The 15,103-nt window shown below is 38.5% G+C and overlaps 1 protein-coding gene across 1 annotated transcript in view; it reads right to left on the reverse strand.

Annotated features, from left to right (window-relative positions):
* Window positions 1-15,103, reverse strand: part of LOC135231475 (rho GTPase-activating protein 20-like) — a 48,297-nt gene that overhangs the window by 13,739 nt on the left and 19,455 nt on the right. Inside the window, exons 4-8 of the mRNA XM_064286267.1 lie at window positions 12,193-12,234; window positions 11,421-11,503; window positions 9,233-9,242; window positions 4,702-4,771; window positions 2,060-2,126 (exon numbers count right to left, since the gene is read on the reverse strand). Of these exons, the coding sequence (XP_064142337.1) occupies window positions 2,060-2,126; window positions 4,702-4,771; window positions 9,233-9,242; window positions 11,421-11,503; window positions 12,193-12,234 (272 nt within the window). The remainder of the gene's footprint in view (window positions 1-2,059; window positions 2,127-4,701; window positions 4,772-9,232; window positions 9,243-11,420; window positions 11,504-12,192; window positions 12,235-15,103) is intronic.

Genomic DNA, 15,103 nt, shown 5'->3' on the forward strand with positions numbered 1-15,103 from the left:
CAGTTTGAGTACTACACCATGTTGACTTTTACTATGTTTCCATCTGAGAATATTTAAAGCCCTCTAGTTTCTGCCTAGAAACTAACTAGATCTGAGCATCTTAGGCAAATTACCTGACCACCACCCCAGCCTAAATTCATCATTTAAAGCACTTACCATCAATATTACACAGATTTGTACAGATCAGAGTAACAAAGTAAATATATTAATAAACATTGGCAGTTAATGTTCTTTAAATAATTGGATGATACGTGTCAAGACTCACTAGGATCACTCTTCTCTAACACATATGTCCATTTAACAGGTATTTCATTACATTTCATTAATGCTATAGCCAGAGCAGCAGGTAGAGTTGCCCTTATGCTTACCTCCTCTCCCCCTCCCCCCACCCCCCCGCTGGAGTGAGGGTGGCCCTCACAGGCGGAATTAGAAATAAGGCTGCAGAGTATTGGAAGCCCAGAAGCCTACTCCAAAACAGTGTTTACACAGAGAAACGGAACCCTCAATCATTAGGTGTTGAGAGCCAAATGATATCTTTTGCTCTTTCATGCTTCCAATGGCTTCCTCTCCATCGAATTCTCAGAGACCCTGCGCTGCAACATAGATTGAGCTTTTTAAGAAGAGAGGAAACACTCCCTTTCTTCTAGTTCTGACTGACTGTAAGGTGGTGAGCTCTTGCCTTTCCGTTTCTCCTGGTATAAATGCAATATGAATGCTCTGTTCATAACAGGAACTAAGCCACAAAGAAGCTGCCATGAGAGCAACAAAATAAAACAAATTCATCAGGGTAACCAGGGGCTAATCCACAACTAAGAAGTGAAAAAAAAAAAAAAAAATTAAAAGCACATGAAAATCCATGTACAGAATGGCTCTTAAAGGACCCTTGTAAATGACGGAAGATTTAGACTCCACAGAGTCAGCAGTGGTGCCTGAAGCTGTTCTAAGCTTAGAAGTTACCATCTACATTCATTTCATCTAAATGAACACATTTTATATTGAAGTATTAGTCTGATTTTTATTCATGTATTTTATTGCAGAATGACTTTTACAAAGATGCTGACGTTAATACAAAATATGAAACAGGATTTTGGTCCTCAGCTGTGTACTTGATTTGTTATATTCTGAGATGGAGAACATGCAATCTGTGAATCCTAAAAAACTTGGTTTTTAGATTATTCAGATCGCTTGGAAACATCCTGGATGGTGGAAAGAATTTAGAAGATAATGTAGATAAGAGGGAACACCCCACAGGATTTCTAGCGGCAATCAGTTTTCACCATCGCCCCATGGCAAGCTCTGCTACAGAACCTGTCCCTTCCCTTATTTTATTTGCTCTATTTCTTTTGACCACACTAAATCAACTTGCTAATCCAAGAATTTTTTTTTTTTTTTTTTACCTAAATGGTTCTAATAACTATTTCAGGAGAGGTGTAATCTATTTATCAATAATTTTGAGGATAAATGTTGGAAAACTCAGGCTGTAAAATCTAAAATGGCAAAGTGCAGGTTAGTCGTCCAGTGAAGACCTCAGGAATCTAGATGTGCTTATCTCAGTTTGCCTGTGATGCTGAGAGAAGCTCTGGGCGCTGAGCAGGTGTTCAGTAAGTACTTGTAGTTGGACAGAGAGACCTGCTGCATTTTAGAGGATGCTTACAACACAGAGGCTACTTCGTAGTCAGAATATGGAACAGAATAATTCAAGAATGGAATATAAAATATGATGTATGGGGAAAAGAAATTTCAATCCGTATTGCTTTCATAAAAAATAAGGAGAGGTTTATCAAGACAGGGCTGTATGTCAAGTGAAAAAGCAGAGAGGAAAAATTCACATTTTTCTCCCCAACTTGACCACAAGCTGCTGAATGAAGAGATGTTATTATTTATTCCCTGGGATAGAGTAAAGCTTCATAATTTATTTATCAAATGTATGAATGGATATTGTGAGAAGTTTTTACTCCAAAGGATATTCAAACTTAAGGCCAAACAAGCAATACTTTGAGACTTTGGAGTTATAATTTTGAATCCAGTCAACCCCGTCTTAGAGTTCCCTGCCACTTACCAATGAGTGGGAATGGGGCCTCTTTCTTGCCAGAACTGACCCACAACTGGTAATCACTCTTAGAGCCCTTGGAGACCAAAAAAAAAAAAAAAAAAAAAGTCACAACAATTCTTTCACAGTAGGTACTTGAAAGAGGGCACATTTCTTTAACATTTCTATGTTTTCAAAAAGAAAAAGAATTGGGACCAGTGTAAATACTGTAAGTCCATGCAGTCGGCCACAGTTTTTGAGTTAGCAGTTGTGATTTCAGCAACCCGTCCCTCTCCCAGCACCCAGTAGACTACTCCAGATTCCTGCTTTGTCCCTTCTGATAGGCCGGGGATCTATGGAACAACAATGAATCAGTCTTTCACTTTATCTGTGGCCCGTGGATATGAAATCATATTTAGGTTCCTTCACTAAGAAAGAAAAGTCTAATCTCTTCTTGACGGTCCTGCTGTCTCTGGACTCCTTGGAGAACCTTAGGCTTTGTCTTCATTTGTCTCTGCCCAGACAAGTGTGCTGCTCAGAGAGACACACAGCCTGCCGTGACTATGTCTGAGCAAAGGAAAACTTGAAAAACATCTCAAGCTCAGCTGCCTTGAGCAGGCAGACAAATACCCAAAGACCTTGAGGAGATGGGCAGAGTGAAGTCAGTCCACTGGCTTTGGTTTGGACAAGCTACATTCTGGAGCAAGAAGGATAAAGGATGCAAAGCTGCAGATCAGGCCAGATGTGGAGAACTATTATCCCAGCAGTTACTGCCCAGCAATACTAGAAAGCCCCCTTGGAGCAACCACATCTCAATCATACACACTGTGCTGAATTATTTTACAGTCCTCCAGAAAAAAGTAATGGAGTTGTTGGTGATAGTTCATATGCCTGCACTTGACTCCTGGTAAGATATCATGGCCTTGCCTGTGTGAAGGAGGGTCCCAGCTATGGAGGCTATCACAAGCACATGTATGTGTATGCACGTACACACATACACACACACTTGCATACTCTCTCAGCTAAATTTGCTCAAAATTGTATTTCAAATAGGAAATAAGATCTAACACAAATCTTTTCTTTTAAGGTAGGGGCTGGGAACACTATGTTGGAATCCCATAGAAGAGTCAGGGCCAAGTAACGCTGATTTTTTAGTAAAGTAGAAATTCTTTCTTGTCTGGTGAAACTGATGACTTCAAGCAAAGGAAAATTACAAACGTGAAATAAAATGAACTGTATCACTGATCAATCTACTCTACACCTAAAGCTACTCACTCTTTCCAAGATTTAAGTTTTCCTTTTCACAGCATGTATATGATATAGGTACAGAGGTATCTGATTTACTGAGTGAATATAAATTCAATTTTATTTTAAATGTATTATTAAATTTCTCTAGTAAAGAAATCATTGATTCCATAAGCCAAATTCTGGCTTTTCAGGGGCTTTATTATATCACTCATGGAGTCTCTATGAGTCGGAATTGACTCGAAGGTAATGAGTTTGGTTTTTGGTTTGGTATTATATCAGTAGGTCAGGCTGAGTTTAATTACAAGTCTTACAATCACGTCACGCCACAATAGCAAGGCATTTTCATATTTCTACATTATTTAAGGAGCCATGATATCCAAGTCCTTTCTACAGTTTCTATCCACCTGAATGTCACTCTCTTTAATAATAGTTCTCAATTGTGTGGTGTTCATAGAGCAGGAGACTCTTACAATTACTCTTTCCTTTTCCCCAACCTCACCCTCATCCTCAAACATGCCTACTTCTTCCATGAGAAAAATTTCATTAACTTAGGTCAGCCCCATCAAAATATAAAGAAGCAGACACTAAAAGCAAAACAAGGACGAGAGTGGTGGACACACAAATGCTCCTAAATTCATAGTCTCCTTCAGAACTTGTCTCCCTCGTTAGCAACTCATTAGAGGCATCAGTCATCTCATCCTCAGGACCTGCAGTCAGGGGCTATGACTTCTAGTTTTGGGTTCTTCACATCAAAATTTACTACAAAACACGTCCTGTAGGATCCATCATACTGAGTTTCAGTTCTAGAGTGACAATTAGGATAAATGAGGTACGGGAGGGGAAGAACCAGGAAAGGAGGTTCAGAAAGAACAGTAAAACAGAACAGGTAAGGCGGAGGTTACAACTATCTCACTAAAAATCTTATAAAAATTTTGTTGTATACGTATGTAACGGAGCCCTCGTGGCTCAGTGGGTAAGAGCTCAGCTGCTAACCAAAACGTCCGCAGTTCAAATTCATCAGCTGCTGCTTGGAAACTCTATGGGACAGTTCTACTCTTCCCTATACACTTGCTGTGAGTCGGAATTGACTTGATGGCAAGGGGTTTTTGGTCTTTTATATACACAATATATACAGTAAAAATACATGCTGTTATTAGCACTCTAAAACTACACTTCAATTTAATTATTCTATGACTTCAAGGTCACATGGAATTTAAAATTGGAGTATAAGAACAGCACCTGTGTAGAAAGTAATATCAGAGTTTCGAGGCTTTCAATTTCTAAATTCTGGAGGACAAAATATGCCTTAGGTATCTATAACAATCAGCTGCCTTATGAAAGGAGTTGTATTTCATACACACACACACGCAACTCTCAAAAATCCAAGTTTATTCTTAACTAAAAATTGTTTGCAGGTAACTTACAGTTATTCTGAGCATTGGTAGTGACTTGTCGATAATGTCATTGGTTGTATCTGAATTTGTTACTGTTAAACTTATAGGCTGAAGAATGAAATAAAAAATACATTTGTAAGTAAAGAATTTTAAAACAGCTCTGTAAATAATGATTGCAAATTGTTATCCATATTCTAAATGCAAAGCTTGATTTCAGACACTGACAAAGTAAAGCACATGTAGAGCATAGATCCTTAAGTATAATTTTATTTTTCATTCCTTTAGATATGAAGGAAACCCCGGTGAAGAGTGGTTAAGAGCAATGGCTGCTAACCAAAAAGCTCGGCAGTTCAGATCCGCCAGGTGTTATGTGGAACCCTATGGGGCAGATCTACTCTGTCCTATAGGGTCACTATGAGTTAGAATTGACTCGAACGCAGTGGGCTTTGGTTTTTTGTTTTAAATATGAAGGCAGCAGAAAGCATTTCAGTAAAACACCTATTTCTTCTAAAATAAAGGATGTGTGGCACACGAACATAATGGCTTAAAAAAGGGAAAGATTGAGAATTCAGGGAGGGCACATAGACTGGTCCTCAGCCCCTCAACAATATTTCCATATGGAAGGGACGATTTCAAATGGAGAGATTTGGACCCTTTCTCTCTCTTCCTGAGTCCTATTTTTACAGTCTGGCTTTATTGATTTGCACTTCACCCACAGTTATGGTAACATCAGAATAAGAACTGGCTATAAAAAATGTTTTCAAAAGACTATTCAGTGGCCATTTTCTAAGTCATGCACAGTGGCTACTGACGTTTTTATTGTTGAATACCATTGAAAATACAATAGAATTAAAAAAATAAAATAAAACCAATGGTTTGAAACAAGACTGAAAATTTTAGAAATCTACGTTCTGTTCCAACGCTGCCAGTGAACAGGGTATCTGTAATAGCTCTCAACTACACCTCACATTGACATATTGATCCATAAGAACACGGGACAATTTGCAGAAAACAACCTGAAAGGGACTCTGAGGATTCTGGGATGATATCTGTTCAACTCTTTGAATTCTAAGAGACATTATTTAGAAATAGGATTATGCCATGTAACCAAGATATGCACATAGGTTTTACAGTATTAGCACATAAATCCACACTGAGGGCTATGCCTTCTGGTAAATAAGGCTTAAAGAGGACAGATAAGCAGGCTAAGTGGACACTCATAGGCACTGACACAAAAATGATATTAAAAACAAAGCTAAAGGAAACCCTTTCATAATTCATCATTTGTCCTTTTTTTTTTTTTTCTTATGAGCCAATTTCTTGATATGACACATGGGCCTGAAAGTTGTTTGTTAATTCAATTTTCAAAAACAAAACCATCAGAAATGCACTGATGCAGCCACAAGGATTCTGAACAAGTGTCTCACAGCCCAGAAGTAGAGCTCAGGGACCCAGAATCAGGGGCATTAGGGCTTCCTATTGCTAAAAGTTTACCATGATGTTTATCATTCTAAATGGAGAAAATACTGAAGTTATCGAGGATTCCCCCTTACTTGGATCCACAATCAATGCCCATAGAAGCAGCACTCAAGAAATCAAATGATATATTGCATTGGGCAAATCTGTTGCAAAAGACCTCTTTAAAGTGTGAAAAAGCAAAGATACCACTTTAAAGACTAAGGTGTGCCTGATCCAAGCTAAGGGATTTTCAGTTGCCTCATATGCATGCAAAAGTTGGACAATGAATAAGGAATACCAAAGAACTGATGCCTTTGAATTACGCTGTTGGTGAGGAATACTGAATACACCATGGATTGCCAGAAGAATAAACAAATGCGTCTGGGAAGAAGTACAACCAGAATGATCCTTAGAAGCAAGGATGGTGAGACTTTGTCTCATGTACTGTGGACATGTTATCAGGAGGGACCAGTCCCTGGAGAAGGACATCATGTTTGGTAAAGGAGAAGTTCACTGAAAAAGAAGATCCCAACAAGATAGACTGACACAATGGCTGCAACAATGGGCTCAAACATAATGATTGTGAGGATGGCCCAGGACCGGGCAGTGTTTCTTTCTGTTGTACATGGGGTCGCTGTGACTGGGAACCAACTTAATGTCACCCAGTAACAGCAACCATTGCTAAAGTGCCTAGAAGGGTTCACACATGAGGGTTTAGCTTGGTATTTCATTAGAAGTGAAGGTTCTGCTGTTTCTTAAAATATCTGAAAACCCTTCCATCTAATTGAAAGGAATTCTCCCATGAAATCTTTTGTAAAGTAGAAAATTTCTTTTGAAATGCTAATAATCCCTCCCTAATTTATTTTGTTTGTGAGATAATGGTTTTTCTTAGCATAAGGAACACACCTGTTCAAAACAGGACCTGTATATTTCTTCCTGCTGCTGCTCTTTGTAAATAAATCAGATACACTCTAACAAATACATCTTTGTAAACAAATAATAATTTTTTAAAAAACCTTTTGCATGATTTAATCAAAAAAATGCAAATATGGCTATCCTGTTCTGTGAGCTAAAGTCTTACCTGACCTATGAAGAACCAGGAAAATTTGACCACGTCTGAAGGACTGAGATAAACTCTCAAATGACCCAGATATTCAAATCATGAGACAAAGAGCACCTATTAGAACTCTGCTCAATGTTGTTGCTGTTGTTGTTAGGTGCCGTTGAGTCGGTTCCAACTCATTGCAACCGTATGCACAACAGAACGAAACACTGCCCGGTCCTGCGCCATCCTTACAATCATTGTTATGCTTGAGCTCACTGTTGCAGCCTCTGTGTCAATCCACTTCATTGACCTTTTCTTTTCCACTGACCCTGTACTCTGCCAAGCATGATGTCCTTCTCCAGGGACTGATCCCTCCTGACAATATGTCCAAAGTATGTAAGACACAGTCCCGCCAGCCTTGCCTCTAAGGAACATTCTGGCCGCACTTCTTCCGAGGCAGATTTGTTCGTTTGTTTGGCAATCCCTGGTATATTCAATATTCTTCGCCAACACAACAATTCAAAGGCGTCAACTCTTCTTCAGTCTTCCTTATTCATTGTCCAGCTTTCACATGCATATGATGTGATTGAAAATACCATGGCACGAGTCAGGCGCACCTTAGTCTTTAGGGTTACGTCTTTGTTCTTCAACACTTTGAAGTGGTCCTTTGCAGCAGATTTGCCCAATGCAATGCATCTTTTGATTTCTTCACTGCTGCTTCCATGGCTGTTGATTGTGGATCCAAGTGAAATGAAATCCTTGGCAACTTCAATCTCTTCTCCGTTTATCATGATGTTGTTCTTTGGTCCAGCTGGGAGGAGATTTGTTTTCTTCATGTTGAGGTGTAACCCATACTGAAGGCTGTGGTCTTTGATACTCATTAGTAAGTGCTTCAAGCCCTCCTCACTTTCAGCAAGAAAGGTTGTGTCATCTGCATAATGCAGGTTGTTAATGAGCCTTCCTCCAATCCTGATGCCCCGTTCTTCTTCATATAGTCCAGCTTCTCGGATTATTTGTTCAGCATACAGATTAAATAGGTATGGTGAAAGAATACAACCCTGACGCACACCTTTCCTGACTTTAAAACAATCAGTATCCCCTTGTTCTGTCTGAACAACTGCCTCATGATTTATGTAAAGGTTCTTCATGAGCATAATTAAGTATTGTGGAATTCCCATTTTTTGCAATATTATCCATAGTTTGTTATGATCCACACAGTCAAATGCCTTTGCATAGTCAATGAAACACAGACAAACATCCTTCTGGAATTCTCTACTTCCAGCCAGGATCCATCTGACATTAGCAATGATATTCCTGGTTGCACGTCCTCTTTTGAAACCGGCCTGAATTTCTGGCAGTTCCCTATCGATACACTGCTACAGCCGGTTTTGAGTGATGTTTAGCTAAATTTTGCTTGCATGTGATATTAATGATATTGTTCTATAATTTCCACATTTAGTTGGATCACCTTTCTTGGGAATAGGCATAAATATGGATCTCCTCCAGTCAGTTGGCCAGGAAGCTGTCTTCCATATTTCTTGGCATAGACGAGTGAGCACCTCCAGCGCTGCATCTGTTTGTTGAAACATCTCAGTTGATGTTCCATCAATTCCTGGAGCCTTGTTTTTCCCCAATGCCTTCAGAGCAGCTTGGACTTCTTCCTTCAGTACCTTCCGTTCCTGATCATATGCCACCTCTTGAAATGGTTGAATATTGACTCATTCTTTTTGGTAGAATGACCCTGTGTATTCCTTCCATCTTCTTTTGATGCTTCCTGCGTCGTTTAATATTTTCCGCATGGAATCCTTCACTATTTCAATTTGAGACTTGAATTTTTTCTTCAGTTCTTTCATCTTGAGAAATCCTGAGTGTGTTCTTCCCTTTTGGATTTCCATCTCCAGCTCTTTGCACATGTCAGTATAATACTTTACTTTGTCTTCTCGAGAGGCCCTTTGAAATTTCCTGTTCAGTTCTTTTACTTCATCAAATCTTCCTTTTTCTTTAGCTGCTTGACGCTCAAGAGCAAGTTTCAGGGTCTCCTCTGACATCCATCTTGACCTTTTCCTGTCTTTTCAGTGACCTCTTGTTTTCTTCATGGATGGATGTCCTTGATGTCATTCCACAACTCATCTCGTCTTCAGTCACTAGTGCTCCATGCATCAAATCTATGCTTGAGATGGTCTCTAAATTCAGGTGGGATATACTCAAGGTCATATTTTGGCTCTCGTGGACTTGCTCCGATTTTCTTCAGTTTCAGCTTGAACTTGCATGTTGCACAGTCAGCTCCTGGACTTGTTCTGACTGATGATATTGACCTTTTCCATCACCTCTTTCCACAGATTCTCAATGATACAAAGGAAAATATGTTCATATCAAATAAAAATATACACAATCTGAGCATAGAAATACAAAACATTTTAAAATGAAAAATTTACCTGAAAAATACATGAAAGAAAGAATTTATTGGATGTGCTAAAGAGCATAATATAGATGACAAATGAAAGAGTCAGTGAATTTGAAAATAGATCCATAATAATGATTCCAACTGAGGAAGAAAAAAGAATAAAAGTAAATAACTAAAAGAGTGTGAGGGACCTGTGGACAATATCAAAAGGTGTAATATACTTTTATCAGAAGGAGCGAAGAGAGAAAATGGGGAAGAAAAAATGTTCGAAGTAATGAAGGCTAAAATTTTTCCAAACTTGATGGAAGACATAAATTTACAGTTTGGAGCAGTGCAGTAAACCTCAAACAGAATAAATTAAAAGAAAACCATGCTTTGGCACATCATAGTCAAATGGCTGAAAACTAAAAATGTAGAGAAAATCTTGAAAGCAGTCAAAGAAAAATGATAAGTCACATACAGAGGATCAATGATTTGTCTGATCGTGGACTACGCATCAGAAAGCATGGAGACCAAAAGACAGTGGGATAGCTTTAAAGAGCTATAAAGAAAAAACAGCCTTGCAAACAAAATTCTGTATGGGGGAAAACACCTTCATGAGTGAAAGGGAAATAAAGACATTTTCAGATAAAAGAAAACGAAGAAAATTTGTTGGCATCAGCTGTGTAGTATAGAAAAATGCTAAGGAAACTCTCATAAGAATGAAAGTCAGAGGAAAACTTTGATCTCTGACGAACGTAGAAAATGAATGTAGCACACTGCAGATATTATTTTTAAGTTTTTCTTTTTAATTCCAATGTGATTTTCCATGAAAATTCTGAACAGAACCAATTGAAAACAAAGCAGGCAGAGACCAGCATTTGCTTCGCTACAAGAGAACTCTCGAGTCTCCTCTCCTTCGTGCAGTGGCGTCAGGCACTTGGGAATAGGTCAGGGCATCCACATGCCTTTTGCTGTTGAACAGGAATAACTGTTTTGAACGACCTCCTTTTCTCACCTACAAATTCTGTGTTGTGGGATGTACAGCTGCTTTAAAGTATGACAGGCCACAATGTCACAAAAATATTCAGAACATGACGTATCCATCTTATTCATCAGTGTGAGCATCTTGCCTACTGCACTGAAATCGCAGAAATCAAATGATACACAATAACTGGGGCTAAATGCTTTTCCTCCATTTGCATAAACAAAAGAGGTACAAACACACTGATCCCTTAGAAAGTCGCACATTCCAGTTCAATTCAATCCCTGACAATCCTCAGAATGAAGAATATTTCAAAATTATTCTGCATTTGACATAACTAAATGCAATATCTGACCTTAGAAAGGGAAATGGCTCTAGAGAATCATGCACACGCTACATCTATGTCTCACCTGACAAGAGTGAACCTGTATGGCAGTAAAGTAACAGAGTATTCTTACTCTTAGGAAATATATAAATATTTAAGAATAAAGGGCCATTTCCAAATAAAATGTTAAAAAAAAAAAAAAACCTGCAGAAACAACCAAAACCAATCTGTATGTATGTAACAATTGGAAAGACAGTGCTCAAATCTGATAGGAAATACCTGCTTGTGGAAATCACTTCGTTAACACAAGTCACTCTGGTTGCTATTAGACAAATCCAGAGAAACATGAAGGACGTTTAACATGCAAAATTCTTTCAAAGCTAAACAGTGGAAGGAACATGGATTCCTCTTGCTTCATATTGCCTAGCACTTGTTTGCCTTTTACAAAGACATATGCTTTTCCACATGGTATTGTCTCCATGCCTTCTCTCTCTCTCCTTCTGCCTAAGTCAGAGACAAGGAATTTAATTTAGGGGCTTAAAGACACTTACACAGGCACAGTTCTCGATGTCCTCAGTAAAGATTTTCAGGGGAATGCTCTTCGGGTGGTCTTTCTCTTTGGCTAGATCGATGTACCTAGACGAATTCATTAAAAGCCAAAAGAGTATTAATTTAGCCAATAGCTTATTTGAAAATCAACCTATGTTGCTAATATTTTCAATATACTGTATGCCATTTTAAAAGCAGGTGGGTAGACTCAGCAAGATCAAAGGATGGATTAGAAGAAAACATACAAAAATATTTCAGGAAAATAAGACGTGGCCTAGAAAATAAAGGGGTCCCTGTCATGTGAGATTTGAGCAGCAGATTAGGTCCTAAAAGCTTTCCTGTCTGCACTGGGGGGCCCAGAACCTTCCTAGGTTCAAGGGTAGGCAGCAAAAGTTGGTTTGTGAATTTCTCACTACAGTAACCTGTATTCATGGAGATTGAATATATGTTTTGGGAGTAAAGTTAGCCCCAACGTCTAAGTTGGAGAGAAGGGAAACAGGAGACTGGTAACCAGAACTGCCTCCAAAATAAGTGAAACATGCATGTGAATAAGAGCACATTATTTATAGTAGTCCCAGTGCCTCAAGATAAGTGAAACATGCATGTAAATAAGAGCACATTATTTATAGTAGTAGCCAATGTAAATCTAAATAAATTACTTGAGGACAGTACAACAATTTCTGCTAAGGAGGGAGGAATAATTGGGGACACTTCCTTGCAGAGACCTGCATTTTTCAATATCATTTATCACGGATTATATCTTTTATCACAAATACCTTCGAAGGGAAGAGCGCCATTGTTCCTTTTGTTCTGAAGAACTGCATGAATAAAAAAGGAAAAAAAAATTAAACTGTATGCGACACTTATACTAACATCGTAATGACTGCTATTCCTGATAAAATATCAGCAGCCAGTTGCTACTGTTGTGGATGCCCATGTAAGTGGTGCCCTTCACACACCTGGACCTTGAGTGACCCTGCGCTTTTACTGGCAACGTTACGGCGATAGGAAGTAGATCTGACAGTGGGACAGAAGGTGGTTTGAAATCTAAACACTGGATTGCAACCATAGACGCAAGTTATCTGGACATTTAACAGCCGTGACCGTCACTTGTCACCATTGGAAAGAAAGTTAATTATACCTCAGGGCGTTCTTACAACTTAATACCTACCTACCTGTTGTCCTTGAGTGGATTCTGACTGATAAAGACAACGTAAAGTGCTATTCAAATATAAAAACAAAAAATCAAACCCATTGCCGTTGAGTCGATTCCGACTCATAACGACTCTACGGAACAGAGTAGAACTGCTCCACAGGGTTTCCAAGGAGAGGCTGGTGGATTTCAACTGCCGACCTTTTGGTTAAAAGCCATAGCACGCTATAGCTCTTAACCACTGCCCCCTAGAGCCTTGCTCAAATATAAAGTACGGAACTATTCAGATGAAACCATACTTAAGATATTTGGCATTTGGATGGAACTACCTTGGCCTAGAAACAAGAATATCTCTTTAAAGAAAAAAAAAAAAAAACTCAATATTTAATTTATTTATATAGGTAGCAGAATTGTAAAATGTTAAATTATTTCCTAGAAAACTTACCCTTAATTAGAAGGATCCTCTTATCAATATCAATTCACTGACTGCTAAATTACTAATGATTGATATTTTCCCTGCTAAAGTTACTACAGCATCAAATATTCAGACTTAAAGTGTTTTAAACTTCATTTGTACGTAGATTTCTCACTTATCAGATTTTATTTGTGGTAAAAGACACATAACATTTACCATAAATGGCATTTAGGACCTTCACAATGTTATACAGACATCACCACTATCTAGTTCCAGAATATTTTCCTCGCCTCAAAAGAAAACCCCCAACCAATTAAGCAGTCACTTCCCATTCTCCCCTTTACCTAGGCCCTGGTGATCATGAATCTGATTTCTGTCTCTATTTTGGATATTTCACATAAATGGAATCAAAATATATGGTCCCTTCTGTCTGGCTCTTTTCACTTAGCATCATCTTTTAAAGTTCATCCATGTTGTAGCATGGATCAGTACTTCATTCTTTTTTACGGCCTACTAAAAAAAAAATATCTGGTGTATGGATATTTCACATTTGTTTATCCATTTATCAGTTGATGGAGATCAGGGTTGTTTCCAAATTTGGGCTATTGTGAACAGTGCTGCTATGCACATTTGTGTGCATTTTTTTTTTAATACGTTTTCAATTCTTCTGAGTATATACCCAGGAGTGGTTGGGCAATGACTAAGCGTTCTGCTTCTAAATGAAAGGTTGGTGGTTCAAACCCACCCAGCGGCTACATGGGAAAAAGACATAGCAATCTACTCCCGTAAAGATTACAGCCTAGAAAACTCTATGAGTTGAAATCAACTTGACAGCACCTAACAACAACATGGTAATTCTTTGTTTAACTTCTCGAAGAGCTACCACATTTTGCCACAGCAGCTGCACGCTTCTACATTCCCACCAGCAATAGCTCTTCCCTCTCCCCAAGTCACCATTTCAGGATCTACTTCATCAAGACAAGGGGTCTTCCACTTGGCCTCCTAACCTGCATACGCACATGTACACAGCCTCTAATTACTCACACCCATTTGTAGAAGAGTAATAACAGCAAGCACCAGGGCCAGGCACTGTTTTAAATGCCTTATACATATTCACATAGCTTTAGAACCAATAACACTGTATCAGCCTGTGTAAATTTATTCCGTTCCCTCATCAAAGACTTCATGAATTCCCAATTTAAACTGCTTCCCTTCATCTGTAACATGAAGGAGGTGTTGGATAACAGCAACTGATAATCTTTACAGAAATCTATTATGGAAGAGAAGACGTGCAGAGGATAATAGGAACACATGTTTCTTCCTAATAAGCTCTGAAAATTGTTATGTCAACAGCTGCATTTTACAGTTTAATAGATGAACAATTCGGAAACATTTTAGTTGACTTAAAGATGATGTGTGTGACTGTGAAGGAGTGAGGTGAGGAAAAGTCAGAAAGAAGAGTGTTGAGTGCACTTGATGAACACTCACGCTCTGTGTAAAACAAGTGCGGGGCTTGGGGTGCCATTGTTCACAAGAGTAGATAGATGTAAGTGTTGCCTGGTCACTGTGAACGCCGGACTGTTGGTATTTCCCATTCTAAGCCTAGAAATGTACCTTAGAAAATTAATCTGCACTTTGTCGATCATACCTTTATTTTTCATTGTCACCTTCTTGGACACTAAATCAGGTAATCACAGTGATTTAACCAACCGAGTAATTGATAATATGATCAATTTTATTTGTATGATTAATGACTATTTCTTTAAGGAATTAATTTGGGAGCATAAAAGCAATTTTTCCAATTTAACTGGACTACTTAATGATACTTTCTTAAGAAAGGTCTATTCCAGTACAGACAGTCCCCAACTGACAACGTATTCAGGTAACGACCAACTTCACTTAACTGTCCATTTTTTTGTACATGTTATTGTTAGTGATATGCTGTAGGGCGTAATTTGCTGATGTTATCATTCTCAGATGTTCACTTGCAGATGTTTCATTTTATGATTTACTGTTCTATGAGTCAGAATTGACTCGACGGCACTCGGTTTTTTCTTTTTTTTTTCAAAACACTGCCAGATTTATAAAGATACTGATAGTAAAAGGCAATGCTCATGAA

The sequence above is a fragment of the Loxodonta africana genome, chromosome 5 (genome assembly GCF_030014295.1).
Source record: "Loxodonta africana isolate mLoxAfr1 chromosome 5, mLoxAfr1.hap2, whole genome shotgun sequence".
NCBI lineage: Eukaryota > Metazoa > Chordata > Mammalia > Proboscidea > Elephantidae > Loxodonta > Loxodonta africana.